This window comes from Nanorana parkeri, unplaced genomic scaffold (assembly GCF_000935625.1).
Source record: "Nanorana parkeri isolate BGI_ZX_2015 unplaced genomic scaffold, ASM93562v1 scaffold49, whole genome shotgun sequence".
Taxonomy (NCBI): domain Eukaryota; kingdom Metazoa; phylum Chordata; class Amphibia; order Anura; family Dicroglossidae; genus Nanorana; species Nanorana parkeri.
In genome coordinates, this window is record NW_017306317.1 from 2,522,783 (window position 1) to 2,541,145 (window position 18,363).

Below are 18,363 nucleotides of genomic sequence, written 5' to 3' on the forward strand. Positions count from 1 at the left end.
TTCAACAATTCACAAATTCAGCCAAGTAAATTAAAAATGTAATACCTATACAGACACCAAGGATGGGATAATGTAAGCAAAACATGGTGGTTCTACACCTTTCACACCTCTCATCCTGTACTTAGACAATCAACATCTGTTTTACCATGGTGAGTGGATCACGGTGTCTGTGCTACCTGTAGTGATATAAATGCTGGCGTATTTTACCAGACATTTATCAGTACTTGCTTGGATAAGCTACAAAACATTAAATAGCACGTTCAGTTGTATGTGACTAAGTACTTCAATACACTCCATGACCTGAATAAATCAGAACCTTCACAGACATTAAACCACTTTGTTTTATTTTTTTCCTTAACAGGCCATAAAAGCCCAGCCACCTGAAAGGTCAATTCTGCTTGCAGCTAGGTTTAGTATGTGTGTTGTTATAAAATAAGCGGACAAATGCTGCAGCAGTATTACTTCTAAAGCTTCTAAAGGATTCTGGATTCCTGGACTCAACACCACAAAACATGCATCAAATGTCCACGTTTTTCTTGTGGACCCCATTGGAATTTTGTAGATAAAGATGTATTATTAAAATAACTCCAAAAGCAGTGCAGAAATCGATGCAGTTAAGTGAACAGAAACATCTCAAAGCTAATGCCTTTTGCCTTGCTCGTCAACTGTTTTACACAATAACAGTGCAGACAAGCGCTAGCCTAGGGTGCTATAAACTGAGTTGTGGGTCACCGGAGGACAGGGTATATGTCCTCCAGTGACCCTGAGAAGAACTATGGGTAAAAAAGGTTGCCCCATAGTTCTCCTGCAAGTGCAGAAAAATACCTGTTAATCTGTCAAAAATGTACTCCTGGGTCCTGCTGTAGCCTGACAAAACCCAAATGTAAGCCCTGCCCAGTTTTCTCCTGCCAAACTACTCAGACCCACCTACTATCCCATCTCCACAACATAAAGGCCAATCATTCTTTAGTTCCAAGATAATGACTGGGATGGCTAATTACTCTACTTGAGGCAACACAGGAAGTGAGCACTGGACACAGGCGAGGTCTAAATTTCTGCCATGATCGACAGATATTTTCTTTAAACTTATCAAACAGATATAATAGAACACTTTCAATTGTATACTTAAACAGAATTTAGATGGAAAGGAATGCATATCAGTGAAGTTTATTGTTAGGATTTACATACACTTCAAGTGGTGCATTATACAATGTATACTAAATAGGTTATGGTGGATGCAATGAAGTTAACGTTTACTATTTCCCTGTGCCGCCTGGTTGAATTAGTATATATGCAATAATTATACCCATCTTTTATTCAGAGCTTTTAAAAACTTTCACCAGTTGCTCTCTGCTCTGCATAAAGCAGAAATTTTGTCAATGCTCATTTTTTTTTTTTACTATAGGTTCACATGGGAACAAGATGCCTTTTTTAAGGGTGGGGGGAGAAGGGTAACTTTTTGAGAATTTTCCATAGGCAGCAAAAAAGCAAGAATTACTCCTCCGTCTCTGGTATGTTGTTCTATATACAGGCATAATAACAGATTTTAGACAATCAACCACTTGTTGCCTGGAGCAATTTCTTAATATTTGCACACACACGATAAAATCAGAATTTGTGGCAAAAAAACAGCTTAAAACCCACAAACAATTATATATTTTCTGAAAGCAGAGGCCCTGTAGAATTAAAAAAATGTGAGTTGCAATTTTTTATGTAGCACGGTATTTGCGCAAATGTTTATTAAACCCGTATTTTTAAAATAAAATACACCAAAATTAAATTAGTGCTTAGAAATAGAATATAATACCCAATTTTTGGTAAAATATAAAAGACGGGTCACGTCGGGTAAATAGATACCAAACATGTCAAGCCTTTAAATTGTGTGCACCCATGAAACTGCAAAAAAAGACAATACCCCAAATTTCCCATAGGCAATGCTTTAAAAGCTTTTACTGCTCATCAGTTTAGTGTTAACAGTCATTGATGACCCTAGAATTATTGCTCTCACTCCGACATTCACAGCGATATGTATCATGTGTGGCACAATTTTCATTTTTGCGTTTGTATGTGCGTGTCCGTTTTCTTGATTATTTAAAAAAAAAATGTATATGTGATTTAAATTTTTTTTTTTACACTAACAGGCTAACAGGCCCCCATGTAATAACAAATAGGATGTGACAGGTCCTCTTTTTGGAGACATCAGGGGTCTGTCATACCCCTAATGTCACCTAGGGACCCCAAAGAAGCTGATGAGGCAGCAATCTGCTTCACCCGCTTCTCCTGGTTACAGGAGTCAGTGAAAGTACACTGTGACACCGGAAGTGATGTAATACACATGACTTCTGGGTCTAGGGATCGGGGGAGAGATCAGTGGCTAGAAGCTTGCTGATCTCTGTCCGATTGATGAGGGCAGCCCCACCGTGCTGGTCCCTTGCCAGCACAGGGGGCAGCGGAGCCCGATATATCTGGTGCCGCAGGCGGACGGGGGGCACACATTTCGGTACAAGCAATCGGGCAGCTGTATATACCACAGAGGGCCCAGAATCAACCAAGTGTAGCAGCTTTTCTCAAACCTTTTAACACAGAGGAACCCTTAACATAACTTTCTAGTCCCAGGAACCCCTGCTAATAATTACTATATCTATAGCTCATGACAGAGTGATGGTCTTTTTGAAGAATGCTTACATTTGTGTCCATTCCAAGAATCCCCCCTGACAGATAGATATGAATATCATTGGTGTCAGTGGTTACTTCTGTGAGAGGCAGAAATTGCTAATTGCTCAAGGAAACCCTAGCATCTTATAGAGGAAGCCTAGCTGAGTAAGGCTGATCTATTTCTACTTTGCTAGAAAGAAAATAATTTGTGGCAAGTTTAACTTGGTATATGATAACTAAGACATTGTAAGGGTTGTGTGTCGATGGCATCAGTTTGACATCAGTATGAGATACTTCTGAGATAATTCAGAATTCATTGATAGGTGCATTTGACCTGCAGTTGACTTCCTCCTGATCTGCATTTGACCTGATTCAAGTGAGTTTTGCATTCCCATATACTTGTACAGGTATGCAAAAACCATTTGAAGCTAACACAAGCCTGTCAACACAGGCCTCTAGTTCCTAATTTTAGCCCCTGGAGTCTGCTTGCAGAAAGAAGATATATTTTTTTATATTTTCTATGTCTACAGATACAATTATTCCATTGGCTATACTTTCTGGGTGTATTGATAAATATTTTCTCACACAAGATTCACACAACTTTCACCCAGAATTTACACATTTTAATCCAATTAGATAAATGTGTGAATCTTGGGTTAATAAATAAAACGAGACCTATGTGTTGTTTTCAGATTTATATAGCATTTTTGGATACTTATATATATGGTTTTGATGGCACACAATCAACGCCCTAAGGACCTTTTATTCACAAGGACACAGTACCTAATTACAAGTATTTTGGTAAAATGTTAAGATATGGATCTGCAATGTATGTCCAGTTTATTATGACCACCTGACGTTTGTAAGCAAATTAGCTATAATTTCGCGCTGAAGTTGCTAGAGGGCCAGACCATTATAAATAGGAAAGCAGGTTGTTTACTACGACAGTAGAAGTGATTTTTTTCTGAAGATATGGGTAAACAACGCGATTGAACGTGGGATGATTGTTGGCGCTCGGAGCCATGGAGCGAGTATCAGCAAAACAGCAGAATTCGTTAAATGTTCAAGAGCAGCTGTTGTTAAAGTGTTTAATGACTGGACTGTCAGCCGCAAATCTGGGTCTGAACGTGCGAATTGTGGCCATCAGCGTCAATGTTAGGGCAGAACGGAGAGTGGCAAGACTGGTACAAGACAACAGAAGGGCAACAGTGCAGTGTCAGATTCCTCGCATCACCTTTTAACATCTTGTGGAGTCACGAGGCGGCCCAACGAAATCATCTTGTGGAGTTATCTCGTGGCCAAACGAAGTACTGATGGGGTGGTCATAATAATCTGGCCACTCAGTATATAATATAGGAGTCTTTATTTGGGTGTGGGGATAGCAACAACTGTTGCCCCATACATCACAGCCAGAAATGCTGTCTTTTGTTAAAAGAACTGATAATACATGCCCTAAGTCCCTGTTTTTTCGCTCAAAGATAAGCTTATACAACTGTCAAAGTTTCAGAGTCCTTTGTATCTAGAAGATCCAGAGGGAATTCCCACAAGATTGTAGGAATGACTACTAAACAGACTAAAAATAGAAAGGCTGCAACATTTTAAGAATGTCGGGGGAATTTATTACAGATTTGCTGATTTTACTGAATATTACTACAACTGCCAACTGTCAGCCCGTCTTTTCTGGCAAGATACGACCAGGATTTACCTTAAGTTTTTTTCAAACTTAGTATCTTTGGTAAAAATAGATCTTTTATTGTTTTCCACTAGCAGCAATCTTTCAAACTTTAGGAAATCATCCGTTTCAAATACTTATTAGAGCACGGGTCTGTAGTATAATGTAATTCAGCTGTGTAAATGTCAATGTATGAGCTTGCAATATGATGACACTTAGTGAAGTTTATATTTTCTTGTGGCCAGGGTGATTGGGTTTATTCATACTACTATATTTGTGCAGTGAGTGGGAAATAGCATCATATATTACTTCACCCAATTTGAAAGGAGTGAATGCAATCATTAATTGCAGTGGTAAAAATGCCAGGCTTAGGCCTCTGATGGGGCTACTTAATACAGCAAATTACAGCAACTTGGCCAAAACGAAAAACATGTTTACAATTATAAAATAAATTACCTTATGAAGCAATACAGGAAGAAACATAATGATTGTAAGTTCAATAGAAATGCAAACTCAATTGAAGCATTTGCTTACTTAATTACCACTTTCTTTTAAAACTGAAGACTAGAGATGAGGCTGGGCTTGGTGTAAATAGTTCACCTGAGTACACTTAAAAGCCCCTCAAAACTCTGACCACCACTCCCTCTAACCCAATCCGAAGTTGCAGTTGGGGCATTTATCACCCTTTACCTTTTTGTGAGGTATAGCTGAGGGTGGGGAATGTGCCTCCCCGCAAATGATTGTGTTGGGAGAAGGGGGTTGTGGTCAGAGTTTTGAGAGGGCTTGGGTGAATTTAGGCAAAGTAGGATTTCACCAAGCCCAGCCTTGTCACTACTGACTACAACTGCAGTCAATATATATAAGATGTCAAAAAAGACAAAAATGCAGTATTGCAGTGTGCAATGATACCTTTTTTATTGGACCCAGCAACTGCTAGTAACTCTCCCTTTCCTAGACTGAAATTGATGTTAGAAAGTACTGGTGTAACATGCAATGTGAAGTTACTAAAGATCAGATTTGGGTCATCCTTAGAAGAATCACCTCCATTTTCAAGCATTGCTTTCCCGAAAACTTCTCCAAACCCCTATATGGGCACAAGAAAAACTATATATAAATAATATAAAATGTGATTACGTTACATGAAAATAAGAAATTTAAGAAACATTTTGTATATGTGGAATATGTATGTTCTTCTAGAATCTGGCAGCAGAACAGGAAGTCAGGAAGAAACAAAGTGTTGGAGACAGCATAATATGCTTTAACACAAGGATAATGAGATTTGTTTTAGCAATGTGACTGTCAATTTTAAATCTTGGAAAATTGGACTTTGCTGACAATAACTGTCACTTTTTTTGAAAATAAGTATACTTATACTGATGTGTAAGGTTTGTGAATTGATCCCCATGTGCTGCATGATAAATGTGGTATGAACACTGAAAGATTCTATAAAGTGATTAATCAGAATCTGAAATTATTAGTATTACAATTATTTTCCTAATTTAAACTGGTGATACATAAAATCTGCCCCCTTGGATAGCACCATCTTTGATATGGCATCTGGAAGTTCCAGGGTATCTCCATTCATATCTGTTTTATCACTAGAGATGAATAGAAACATTTTTTTCTGACATGCCTTCTCCATTGCAGTGTTGGTGTCAGCCTCATGTGATCTCCTGATAAAAGTATGCCTGCTCTGTATTCATGAGATCTTTAGACTGTTGAGCAGAAAAGGTTTGCCACAATCTCATCTTGAGCATGACCACCTTTATTTAAAAGTCTAAAAAATCGTTGTCAATGTGTCCTCTTTTATATCCCTGTAAAGAATGTGGGAAGTGTTCTTCCTCTTCTTCTGGATAACAGTCATATAGAGAACATTGATGCACAATGAAGCCACAACAAAAGCAGCCCACAAAATAACATACCAGTCTAGTTACACTCTATAAGGCCCCCTCAATGATCATTATGACATATTTATCATCAGCACAGCTCTTTTTATTCAGTCTTGTTTTTATGTTCAAAAGTAGTGACCAATCACAGTTCTAATGTATGCTGACCTCATCCCACAAAGCTGTAACATTCTCCACTGCCACTTCTGTGGTTGTCAGGTTGTACTCAAGGGACTTGTATTCATCTTTTTGCAAGAAATCCTGTGAAAGATTTCAAAATGTCTGTAATGCAATAACATTATTTAATACAACATTAACAACAACATTAGATGTGATGATTCGAACTGACAAAAAATGTCTAATTTTATATGGCAGCAGAAATCTTCTCCAAAAAGTGACTTTTAGCTGAACTGCAGAAAGAAAAGACATTCTCCACTTATTGTACAGTAACCAGAATACCGACCAAGACAGGAATAAAAATGTATTTTTAAAGTATAACTGAAGCCAAAGTTTTTTTATGTTTTAGACAGTGGAGTGGAGAAGGATTAGAACACCTGCCAGATTTTAACCACTTCATGACTGAGGACTTTTTTTCATTTTTTGTACCCATGTTATATTCCACATTTTAGGCCTGAAAATTACTTAAAACCCCCCAACATTATATATTTTCTGAATGCCAAGACCCTATAGAATAAAATGGTGGTAGTTGCAAATTTTTATGTTACGCAATATTAGCGCAACTCCTTATTAAACCCCAATATTTAGTGAAAAATTTAATTAAATGCCCCAAAACACAACAAAATACCCATTTTTTTAAATGAAATATAAAAGATGAGGTTACAACGAGTAAAACGATACCCAACATGCCCAGATTACAAATTGCGTGCATCCGTAAAACGGCAAAAAACCCCGGTACCCCCAAAAAGTCCATATAAGACGCTTTAAAAGCCCCCACAGGTCATCAATTTAGAGATACCCCAAAATACTGGCCCTAGAATTATTGCTCTCAGAAGGGGTTAATACTGTATGTATCACCATTGGGGAGATTCACCCTCTCGATTTGTTCTGGTGACCATTATCACTGAAAATAAAAATGAAAGAAAGTCCCAAATGTTAGGCTGTCATCAGAACAGGAATAGATAAGACATTTTCCAATGGGGACACTAGTTTTGGTGGCCTTGTTGACCACCAGGCATTTTCCTCTCTTTGGAAGGATTTCCTCTCATTTCCTGTTGTACCTATCAGACAGAAAGGAAGATCTCCCAAATGGTAAACAGATGGCCAAAAAATCTGGCAGGGATTATTATAACCCTCCCTTATTCTATCCGAAAAAGTTTTGGCTTAAGTTAAGTAGAGAAATGCTTTAATGTCAGTTTCTTTGTTTCAGATTTTTACTCCGCCAGCAATGGCAGCCCCTGCCTTTCTCTCCCAACATACTTTTTAATATAAACCTGTGATGATAGAGCTATGGGAGCCATCATTTCTGATATTTTTTGGAGGTTGTGCATCTTTATACATATTTTATGACCCAGTAAGTCATTGGCCCAGAATAATGGCCCAGGAGCAAGTACCAAGCTCATTAAGCCTGCAATATTAAAGCCATCAATGTCATATACATATCTTTGTCGTCACAGGTTTACTTTAATCACCAACTCAGCTAGGGACAGATTAGAATAGCTGAAGCAATTATAAAAAAAATCTGTACTAAATAAAATACATGTATATTAAAAAGCCTAAGTAACAAAGAAATACATGGAGACAATAGGTCCTCCTAAGATTTCTAATGATTGCACATCAGCCAGAACCCCAATATGTTGTCCATATACATGGCAACTTTCTGGCATTTTTAACTGAGCTGGAATTGGATTTCCAAGAGACTAAACATAGAAAATGAGTTGTTTTGATCAACTGCAAGGAGATGGGATCAGAAATGTCTTGACTGAACCCATTGGAAAACTCTCATGGCTTTCCTCAAAATTGTAGTTTTTTTCTGGTTTCGATCAATTTTTCAGTAACCTTAATTGATTGAATTCAGGTGATTGATCATTCACATGGATAGCAGATTGTTTGTTTTCAGGCAACCACTTTAGATCATATGTTCGATCCCCAGTCAATCAAAAGTTAGGAAATTGCAAGCAAGTTTTCATATGTATGGCCAGGTGTTGAGTCTGGCAAGTTCCACTGAAAACTGTGTAATCACTTTGGATGGTCCTGAATCTTGCATATAGCTGGAGCTGGCAATTTCTGCTTGTACTCTGATTATGAATTCATCACATCACAAGACAGTAATATGGAATGCGAGGGAATATATTTTGGTACCTGTATTTTATTGATGACTCCCAGTGAATCATACCAAGTCTGTACAGCCCAGGGGAACTGACGTGTAACAGTCATTCTCAGCACTATGCTGAATGAAATGGTGGTAAAGATTTTACGGATGGTAATCCCTTCTTGAAGCAGATGTGGAAGTATTGAAAGGAAGACAACAAAGAAGCCTGAGAAGAAGAAAGCTGAGCTGTTGAAGTATCGCACATAGGCTGCTTTCCGGGTGAGTTTCAGTTCAGTCCTGTGTGACGACAAGGGCAGGAATAAGTCCTAAGTTGCATCACCATACGTCAGATCTGTGTGTTTTATTATTCATCCATCAAATGCACTGTCACTACATGTCATTTCTCACAATTAGTAGGCTGCATATTTTTAATGTGTGAAATTTTTTAAGTGTTAATCATGCATATTTTGCACAACAGCTTTATAACATATGCATAAGTTTCACTTGTCTGAAGCAAAAAGGCAGCATTAGTATTCTAATCATAATCAATTGTTAAAGGAGACCTTTCCTGAAAGAAACATAGAGGCTGCCATTTTCTTTGAAACACTATGGCTTCAATATTTTGGCCCAGGATAGGTACAATGATAAGGACTTCTGATTTGCCTCATCTGCATACCTGTTCCAGGTGAGGGACTCAAGTATTAAAGTTAGAGAGTCAGCCTATCATCCAAGACAATTATAGTTTTATTTTAACTTATATGGCATCATACATTATCAGCATGCTTGCCAACTTCTAAAAAATACATTGAGGGGAATTTATCAAAGCTGGTGCTGATAAAATCCGGAGCAGCTGTGAAGGACAACCAATCGGTTTCTCTCTTTCATTTTCAAATTTTAACTGAACAGGCTGAAGAGGGAAGCTGATTGGTTGCCATGGGAAACTGCTCCAGATTCTGTTGATGAAGTTGTTACCGTATCACATTATATTGGTGTTAAGCAAAGTGATAGAATAATCAACTTTTTGAATTGGTGGCAGCAATTTTACATCATGTTGTAAGATATCTGAGACTGCCACTATAAACTTAATCTAATTCTTATTTCTTTTTCATTATTTCATTACTTTAAAATGTATCACATTATTATTGAAAACGAAGTGATGTAAAGCAACCACCCCATGAGGTACAGCATGCAACAATATACTGTACATGCATAGGTATTGCAAACTGTAACCCTACGACTAAGATCTGGGTTATGGGCTGAAATGCGTCAATTTTGCTGTGACCTATGAGTATTACTTTGCAGCTTTAACAAAACTTTTGAAGAGACTGCGGAATGCTAACTATCCATTTGCATTGTTATGTAAAGGTAACCTTAAGATGGCCACAGACATTGGATATTGGACATGGCAGCTTTCCTCAAGTGAAAGAAAACTCTGACTGTCCTCATAGACTAGGAACACTCTGAGCTTCCTCTCTTTAACAAACAATGCTTCTAGATCTTTAACCTTTTGTTAGGACAGACAGTGCTCAACTCCAGTTTACAAATCATAATATGGTCTGCCAGCACAGTACAGACTGGCAGAAGAGTTTGTAAATCCCCTCTCCCCCTTCCCCAGCATCAGTTTAGGGTAAACATTATCCTCACCCCTTTGCATTCCAGAGGAAAATTCAGTTTAGAAAAAAAACTTTTATTTCAAAGAGTTTGTAATATGTATGCAGCATTTTTTTTTTTTTACAATGTGCTATGTGAACGAGAACATGAAACAAATATAAAACAGATGTTATCCCAGTTTGGCTGCAAAAGTGGTAATACACTTTAAATCTATGGGTTTCTTAACACAGCCATGGGGTATATTCATTAAGCTGCCGTAGGCAGCCGAGTGAATGACCAACCTAAAGCAAAGTGAGCCGAACGCTCTTCGGCTATTCACTTCAGGCTGGTACGGCTGATTTCAGCCGTATATCGGCTGAAATCAGCCGTACATCGGGTGGCTTCGGGTCAGCCGAACATCCTCAGCATGTTTGGCCAACCCAAAGTGCAGAAGGATTTCGACTTAGCCGATCCAACATCTGGATCTGCGAAGCCGAACCTCCGGCAGGCTACACGCTGCTGTTCGGTCTATTCTTATAGATGCCGAACAGCAGTGAGTGAATAGCCGAACGCCGCTGAGCGGCTGTTAATCAGTAGTAGTGTACCTGATGGAGAACTGCAGCAGAGGGCGGGTGCAATGCTAGTTTGCTATTGGCTATTGCAAATTGAAATAGCCAATAGGAATCTAGCAATGCATTCCTATGGGCAAAATATTTTTTTTCTTTTTTCTATTCTGACACGGCTCCGTTTCACAATAAAAAAAAGAAAGAAAAAGCAGTGTTTCTCTCCTTGGCGGCCGGGAACTTCGCCTGCTTCGTGAAGACCCCCATGTGTATATGTGTTATAAAATATATTTACAATGTAAAGCCCAGTTTAACCAGAAATCATACATGCATTTCTGTCATTTGCTGTCCTATGTCTATTGTTTCTGACTAAAATTATCTCATTTATGTACAACGTATAACATGCTTCCTCTTTTCCTTGTTATTTACAATCATTGTATTCATTATCATTGCTTATCTTTATCTGTGCTGTATGTCGCAACATACTTATAGCGAATGTTTGCACATGCTTATACTATTCTTGTTTTGTCTAAAGTGTTTTTAAATGCAAAACTCTTTAGGCAACATTCTATTTGTAAACCATAACCCACCAGCCCCTGCCAACCATGCTCCACCAGCCCCTCTGTCATTGCTGAGTCCTGTAATTACATAGGGGTCAGGGGAAGGAACCCTAGTGCATTGCGGGAATGCAGATATTTGACACTCCTGGAAGTGTCAAATGTAAAATACCGTGGCAGAGGCTGCAGCACTGGAAGGCAGAGATATTCACAAAGTATTGCAAGAATCAATTCTTTACATTTTTCAGGAAACACTGCAATTTTAATTCAAAATTTGTGCTTGCTAAAATACAACATATTTTCCTGTTATGTTTAATGTCTATGGCTGTGTTGTTTGTAATGAACATAAGATGGACATTACCAACTGTAGAGGAACTGGGTAAAAATTATTAACTCTATAGGCCCCTTTAGATTAGAGCAGACACCCCTGGAACATCGTGGATTGAGAAAGTTCAGTCATGTAGAATTTTTACAAGCTTACAGTCTCTATCACTACCCTAAATTATATAAACGATATACCAGAACTGGGGATGTCTGCTCAGTCCACAGACATGCATATACTGTCTATAGACCGTGTGAGTAGAAAAGAACAAAATGGCTGCCTCCTGCTGTGCTTCCCAACAGCTATACCAATGCTATACCAATGATCAAGGTTCTGCCTGTATTCTCTCAAGCTCCATTTCTTCCCAGACTTGTACGAATGCAGCACATATCTGGTAACAGGTTTGCTTCTAAGTTCTGAAATTTAGAGGAGTTACCTATGTAACCCCTACATGGCCCATTCATCCCAAATAAGCAATGCTCTAATTTACCACATCACTAGTTTGTATTGGCCTTATTGTTTTGATTTAACAATCTAAACTTGTGAGAGAAATTAAACAAGAAATTCTGAACACTACCATTTTTTTTATTTTTGTCATTTTGGAAGGACTCCCAAATGAAGAGATGTGAATATGTGCACTTGTCGGAGTATGGATAATTCCAGTCTCTTGTTATGTGTAGCTCAGGGCAAAATGTTTTCTGGTATTTGACCATTACACATGAAAAGGCAATGTCCTCATCTGTGACTAGTTATAATACTATGCAAATGCTGGCACCATTTGATTATATTTTATTTTGAGCACTTATGGATGTACACTATAAAATGTAATTGAGGGGAATCGAACTTACTGTCTTAATGTTTCAATTATTTTCTCCATGGCATCCTCCCAGCAATAGGCTTTCACGGATTGTATGTTGTCAATAATTTCAGATGTTATCACAAGCCTCTCATTAATCTTCCCTGCCCTCCGATCCCTACAAGAAACAGAAATGTTTAATTGGATAGCAGATAGATAGAAAGACAGACAAACAAAGATAAGCACACATAAACTGAATTAAGTATTTTCATTCATTTGTTGTCATAAAAAGGTTGTGTGGCCTTTATGGGAGGTCATTGCTACCACAGTGTTTCCCTGCAGATGACAGACAGACCTGCAAGAGAAAGTGGAAAGGAATGTGGAATGTAATTAGCCACATTAGCAGCAGGGAACTTAAGCCCTTCCCAACCATACACAGGGGGGGCAGAACAAAGCTGTAAGACAGCCATGAAGGGGGCAGGAAGAGAGGTATGTTTTATGGGCAGAGAAAACCCCAAGGAAGCATAGCAGTGGAACCCACAGGACCACCAGGGAGAGTGGGGAGCTGGTAGCGGGACTAAGCAGCACTGAACCCCCGGGGCTGGCAGAATACAGGGTGCATCAGTTTCGTATTTCAGGGTGCATCAGTCAATGGTTTTCCAAAATATTTTAAGTAATAGGCCTAGCAAACATTTAAACATATTACAAAACATACATGTCACCTTCAAACTTAGCTGGTTCCAGCTGCCTACATTTTGTGAACATTATGAGTACTCAATTTCCCCATGATTTACCATCTCATGCAATTTTCTTCAACCAGTGTATGCAAAAAACATTGCATACTACTGCATGGCAATTTTACATTTAATTGGCATACAATTATTGGTTAGAATGCAATTATATGAGCTGTCCATAGTGCTGATCTTGTGTTTTTGCGTTTTAATTTTTTATCCTTTTTTTAATCTAAAAAAGAGCCAGCTTACATTCTCTTCAGCACTTAGGGATAGGGCCATTTAAAAGTGTGCCTACTCCCAAATCCCCTTCACCCGATGTTGACAGACACCAGGCTCTTCGGTCTCAGTTACACAATAGAGAGTGCCAGCATGCAGGGTTTATATGAAACCCAACAACCTTCCACATGGGAAGCATTGGGCATAGGGGGTTTGGGAGGAATGCCCTTCTCAAAGCACCACTCCAATGCTGAATAGCATTCAGGCTAATATCAGTATGCTGAGGGACCGCATACTTTCTGCTCCCTTGCCAAAAGGGTACCAAAACACTTGCCTGTGTCCCAGACTAGAGTCTTTGGGGGAGGGGACACCAAGTCATTTTTTCCCAACACAGACAAAAATCTAAATTCAGCAGTGCTCTTCTGACATAGCTGGAGCACTGTTGCACCTTACTATGCACCTGCTAGTAGCATGTAAAAATACAACACCATCTTAAAGCCGAAATGTAGCTATTTCACATAGTGAATACGCTTTGTAACCCATGTACTAAAGTAAGGTAACATTTTAAGGCAGTAACAATATTTTGCTGTTCCCTCCTAGATAAACCAATTCTTATTCAAATGTGATAATCTTGCTCAATATGCTGCTTTCATTGTGTAATCACTGATAGCATATCACAGGCAACAAGCCCTATATAGCATGAAAGGTAGAAACAGAGAACAGGGAAATATAAATTGTTTTCCTATGAGCTTGACCTTTCTGAGAACAATTCCATTTAGTACTGTAATATTACGAAAGAAGACTGAATGGTGTACCTGTACTTCATCATCCTTCGACCTAGCCATGCTTGAAATAATGCAATTAAAACAAGGAAGCCCAGACCACAAAAGGCTGAAGCCTGCAACAAGTCCCAGATTAGACCAATAAGAAGTATTACTTGAAGTGGCGCAATCCATACAAAATGTGCCAGGGCCAACCCCTACAAAGAAACACAGAATAATGAGTGCAAGACAAAAGCATACAACACAGAATTGCAGTACACATATCTATAATATTTAGATATTAATTAGGATGCAAAACGTGGCTAAACAGTTATAGGTAAGTTATCAAAAGACTAATTTGCCCACATTGGTTAATAAAATAATTACCCAGGGCAGAGATGGCAGAATGCTAATGTTGCTATAAAATGTTCTTTTGTTACCGTGGCTTGGAATTCATGTACTCAACACAAACATAAATTGCGAATTGGGATTGTGAATGCATGAGATTAGCTACAAGGTTTTGACTTCATACTGTGAAAACAGTATCAACATAAGATCTATATTTCACAACAAACTGAAATGTAGCTGCTAATTGTACTAAGACAGCAGTAATGTCCTTCTAAATTCCACATCCTTAGTGCAGTTTGTTTTACAGTTGGCAAGGCACAGGCTGCTCTTATGGAGCCATGTATGGAGGAATTATGTTGTTTGGCACTATGCAACCAGAGATAATGATGGGCTTCTTTTTACCCCACATGTACATCCACTCTTCAGAGTACATTGAGGACATCCCATTACTGCCTATGATGCAGCATTCAAGAGTGTCAAATCTCTATTCATTTCTGCTTCATCAGTAAAGATGAATGGGATTTTTTTAACAGGCACCAACCTTGCAACTGGTAGTGACTCTTGTTAATGTGATGTTATTGGACACAATTTGGCTCTTGTATATAGACTATTCCATAAGAAAAATTATGTTCTCTCATTTTAATATAGTCTTCTATTTTAATATTAGAACCTAAACAGTTTATTTATAGATTATGCTTATTAGGGGAATATGCTGAATACAAAGCTAATCTCTCACTGCTCCACCATACATTTATAAGAGTTTGCTACAATTTCAGGCAAACCAGGACTGTACATTGCCAGGACAATACATTGAAAACAGATGTACTCTACAATTACATGTGAAATCAGTACGGAAGGATTTTACTGTGCACATCTAATACATTCAGAATTAAACAGAATACAGATACTTACAGAACATGGGACATGGAATCATTTTATATAGGGTGGATAAACTATATTATACAACAATGCACTATATAATAGTCTAACGTCAAAAAACTGTAGCTTTAGGAAAATCACAGTGAATTCACAAATGCCAGATCAGTTAACCTGCTGCTTTTCAACAGAATCCAGCATTACATAGACATGTTGGAATCTTTTCAGTTATGACTGGCTATGACAGATCTACCCTACGTTATATCTACAGCATGCGTTACACCTGCAGCAACCTGTTTAAGTGAACCAGTCAATGTTTATTGTTGTAAAAAAGGGAAATATGTCTCATCAGTTGCAGAGCTTTTTCCAACATGCTGGGATATTGTGAGCTATAGTGGGATATAACAAAGTATGCTAATGCACTTCGTCAGTTACCATCTCAGGTAAAGTTCAAGTCCCATCAAATCAAGCAGGGTAGTTTCAAAAGTAGCAGTATCATGGCATCTCTTATTTTACTGGTACGGAGAACCAAATAAAAACATAAGAAAAAAACATTGGGCACACCACTAGTCCATTATCAGCAAAGACCAGGGGTGCAATGATAGACATCAGTTGTGCATGTCACTGTAGTAATTATTACTATTATTGTTATACAGGATTTATATAGCGCCAACAGTTTGCAGAGCGCTTAACAAAATGGAGGAAGTCAGTACAGTTACAAAACAATTTCAGTACAGGAGTGTTAGGAGGGTCCTGTTGGTGAAAGCTTACAATTTAGTAGGAGGGGTATGTGATACAAAAAAGGTAATCATTGTGTGGGATTAGCTACTGGAAGAAGTGAAAGGACAGTTATTATGTTGAGGTGGCATAGGCTTCCTTGAAAAGATGAGTTTACAAGGATCGCCTAAAGAGTAGGAGATAAGTGGACAGATTGGGGTATGCAGTTTCAAAGGATGGGTGAGGCTCTGTAGAAGCCCTGCACAATCGTTTTCTATTTACTTTTTTTGTACTTTTTAAACTATTTTTCTGTTCTGCTCGGTCCCTCCGAGGGACCGAGCAGAACAGCCGAGCCGATTGACGCTCAGCGGCATTCGGCTATTCACTCACTGCTGCTCGGCATCTATAAAAATAGGCCGAACAGCAGCGAGTAGCCTGCCGGAGGTTCGGCTCAGCCGATCCAGATGTTGGATCGGCTGAGTCGAACTCCTTCTGCACTTTGAGCATGTTCGGCCGACCCGAAGCCATGCAAAGCAAGCCAATGTACGTCTGAAATCAGCCATACAAACGTGAAGTGAATAGCCGAACAGTGTTCAGCTCACTTCACTTGGGGTCGGTTGTTCACTCGGCTGCCCACGGCAGCTTAGTGAATAGACCCCATAGTTTGTTTCAGATGTTATTCCTTGGCTTTCCTGGCCATAGGATACGGAATTGCATGGTGCTGTAGACAATAGCACTGGCCTCCTTACTGAAGACGAGTGTGATTACTTAATCTAATCATTTTAACTATCACCTAGATAATGCACAAGTGGTACGCCCAATGTTTGCTTCTTATAGTTATAGTAAGACCTTCTTATAATCACCAATGATGTTCATTACTGCTGCAAGGGTCATGCATTGGTATCCTATCATGTATATCCACGCAAAGTTGTTTCTTTTACCTGTTTTAAAAACATCCAGGAACAGAGTTCATGTCCTGAAAATCTCAGCCCTCCTCACAAATCCACTGATCATAGTCACCTTTAAAGCAAACTATATAGTCACACAACCCATATGTTTTCTCCAAATATGCCTCAATTTTGTCTGAACAGAGTGTTAAAAAGGATGGAATGTAGCTACTGCCTGGTCAGCATAATAGTAACTATCTTATAATGTGAAATGTAGCTACACTATATTTTATGACTGAGAGAAATACAGAGGCTACAGTTGTTAAACCTCTTTTAAAAATGCTGTCCTCCTAGCTGTCTCTGGCTTCAATACTTTCTGATTAACTGACCTGGAACATGCATACAGCTAGTGTAGTCAGAAAAAAGTCATAACTCCTGATCTGCATACGTGTTCCAACTCAAATGTACTGAAGCCTTTGAAGCAGCATGACAACCAGAAAATACGTATTTTCAAAAGAAGAGTTAATAAATGACAGTCCTGGTATTTTTTTTTAGTACTGATTCCCTTTAAAAGGTATCTATAGTCAAAAATAAATATGTATTTGTATATTGAACTTCTATAAGTTCCATTCCACTTTTAATAACCATATTGATCTGGATGTTTGTAAACTTACTTATTGAAGCTACTCATAGGATGTGCTTCCTCAATGCACTGACCTCATTTGACTCAACCCTGTGAATATGCACTTCCTTGTGCAACAACTCATACAGAGGCTATGTTCTGAACAACAATTCAATGTCTGAACAATATAACATTATCATTGCTTGCTGGAAGCAATGCTTGATGGGATATATAGTCTGGAAAGATTGAAATTGCATCACATCAAGCTGCAGGGAAAGAGATGCAAAGCACATTGGAAATCCAGAAAGTTGTTGAAAGTGATAGGCAGACAGAAGGCAGCACTCACTACATAAAGTTTTTTTTTCAAGCTTTGATTGCATTATCAAAAACAGCTATAGTATGTATTGCTATTACAATGCTTAGGTTATAGCAAAGTAGTATATGCTGGGACTTTACAACTCATTTAAGCTCTGCCATGATTCTAAATCAATGCTATCACAGCTTTTTCTGGACTTCCTGACATAATCAAGCTGAATATGGCCTTCAGCTTATTTCCACTCTCTAGAACTATCATCTACAAGTATCTGTCATATTTGCTACCCCCCTCATGCAGTTAATTTGTTTTGACATAAAGATGTTACTGCTCACTCTGAAACACATCTTGTGAAGGCTTTGAAGTAAGGAGACAGCACAGGAATCAGGCAGACACAACATCCTGTTGGTTCCAGGGTTAATTTCTCCCAGACAGCGTACACATCATATCATGAAGTAAAAGGCAGAACAAACTATTCCCACAATTCTTTACATAACACACAATGTAACTGACTCGGAAGACTTCATAAATCAATCAGAGACAGAATAACACATGTATAACCGCTTTGAAACATCAGCA

The 18,363-nt window shown here is 38.5% G+C and overlaps 1 protein-coding gene across 1 annotated transcript in view; it reads right to left on the reverse strand.

Moving 5' to 3' along the window:
- CFTR (cystic fibrosis transmembrane conductance regulator) overlaps positions 1-18,363 on the reverse strand; it is a 126,067-nt gene that overhangs the window by 80,522 nt on the left and 27,182 nt on the right. Inside the window, exons 6-10 of the mRNA XM_018573973.1 lie at positions 14,076-14,239; positions 12,363-12,488; positions 8,533-8,779; positions 6,382-6,474; positions 5,234-5,411 (exon numbers count right to left, since the gene is read on the reverse strand). Coding sequence (XP_018429475.1) covers positions 5,234-5,411; positions 6,382-6,474; positions 8,533-8,779; positions 12,363-12,488; positions 14,076-14,239 — 808 coding nt within the window. The remainder of the gene's footprint in view (positions 1-5,233; positions 5,412-6,381; positions 6,475-8,532; positions 8,780-12,362; positions 12,489-14,075; positions 14,240-18,363) is intronic.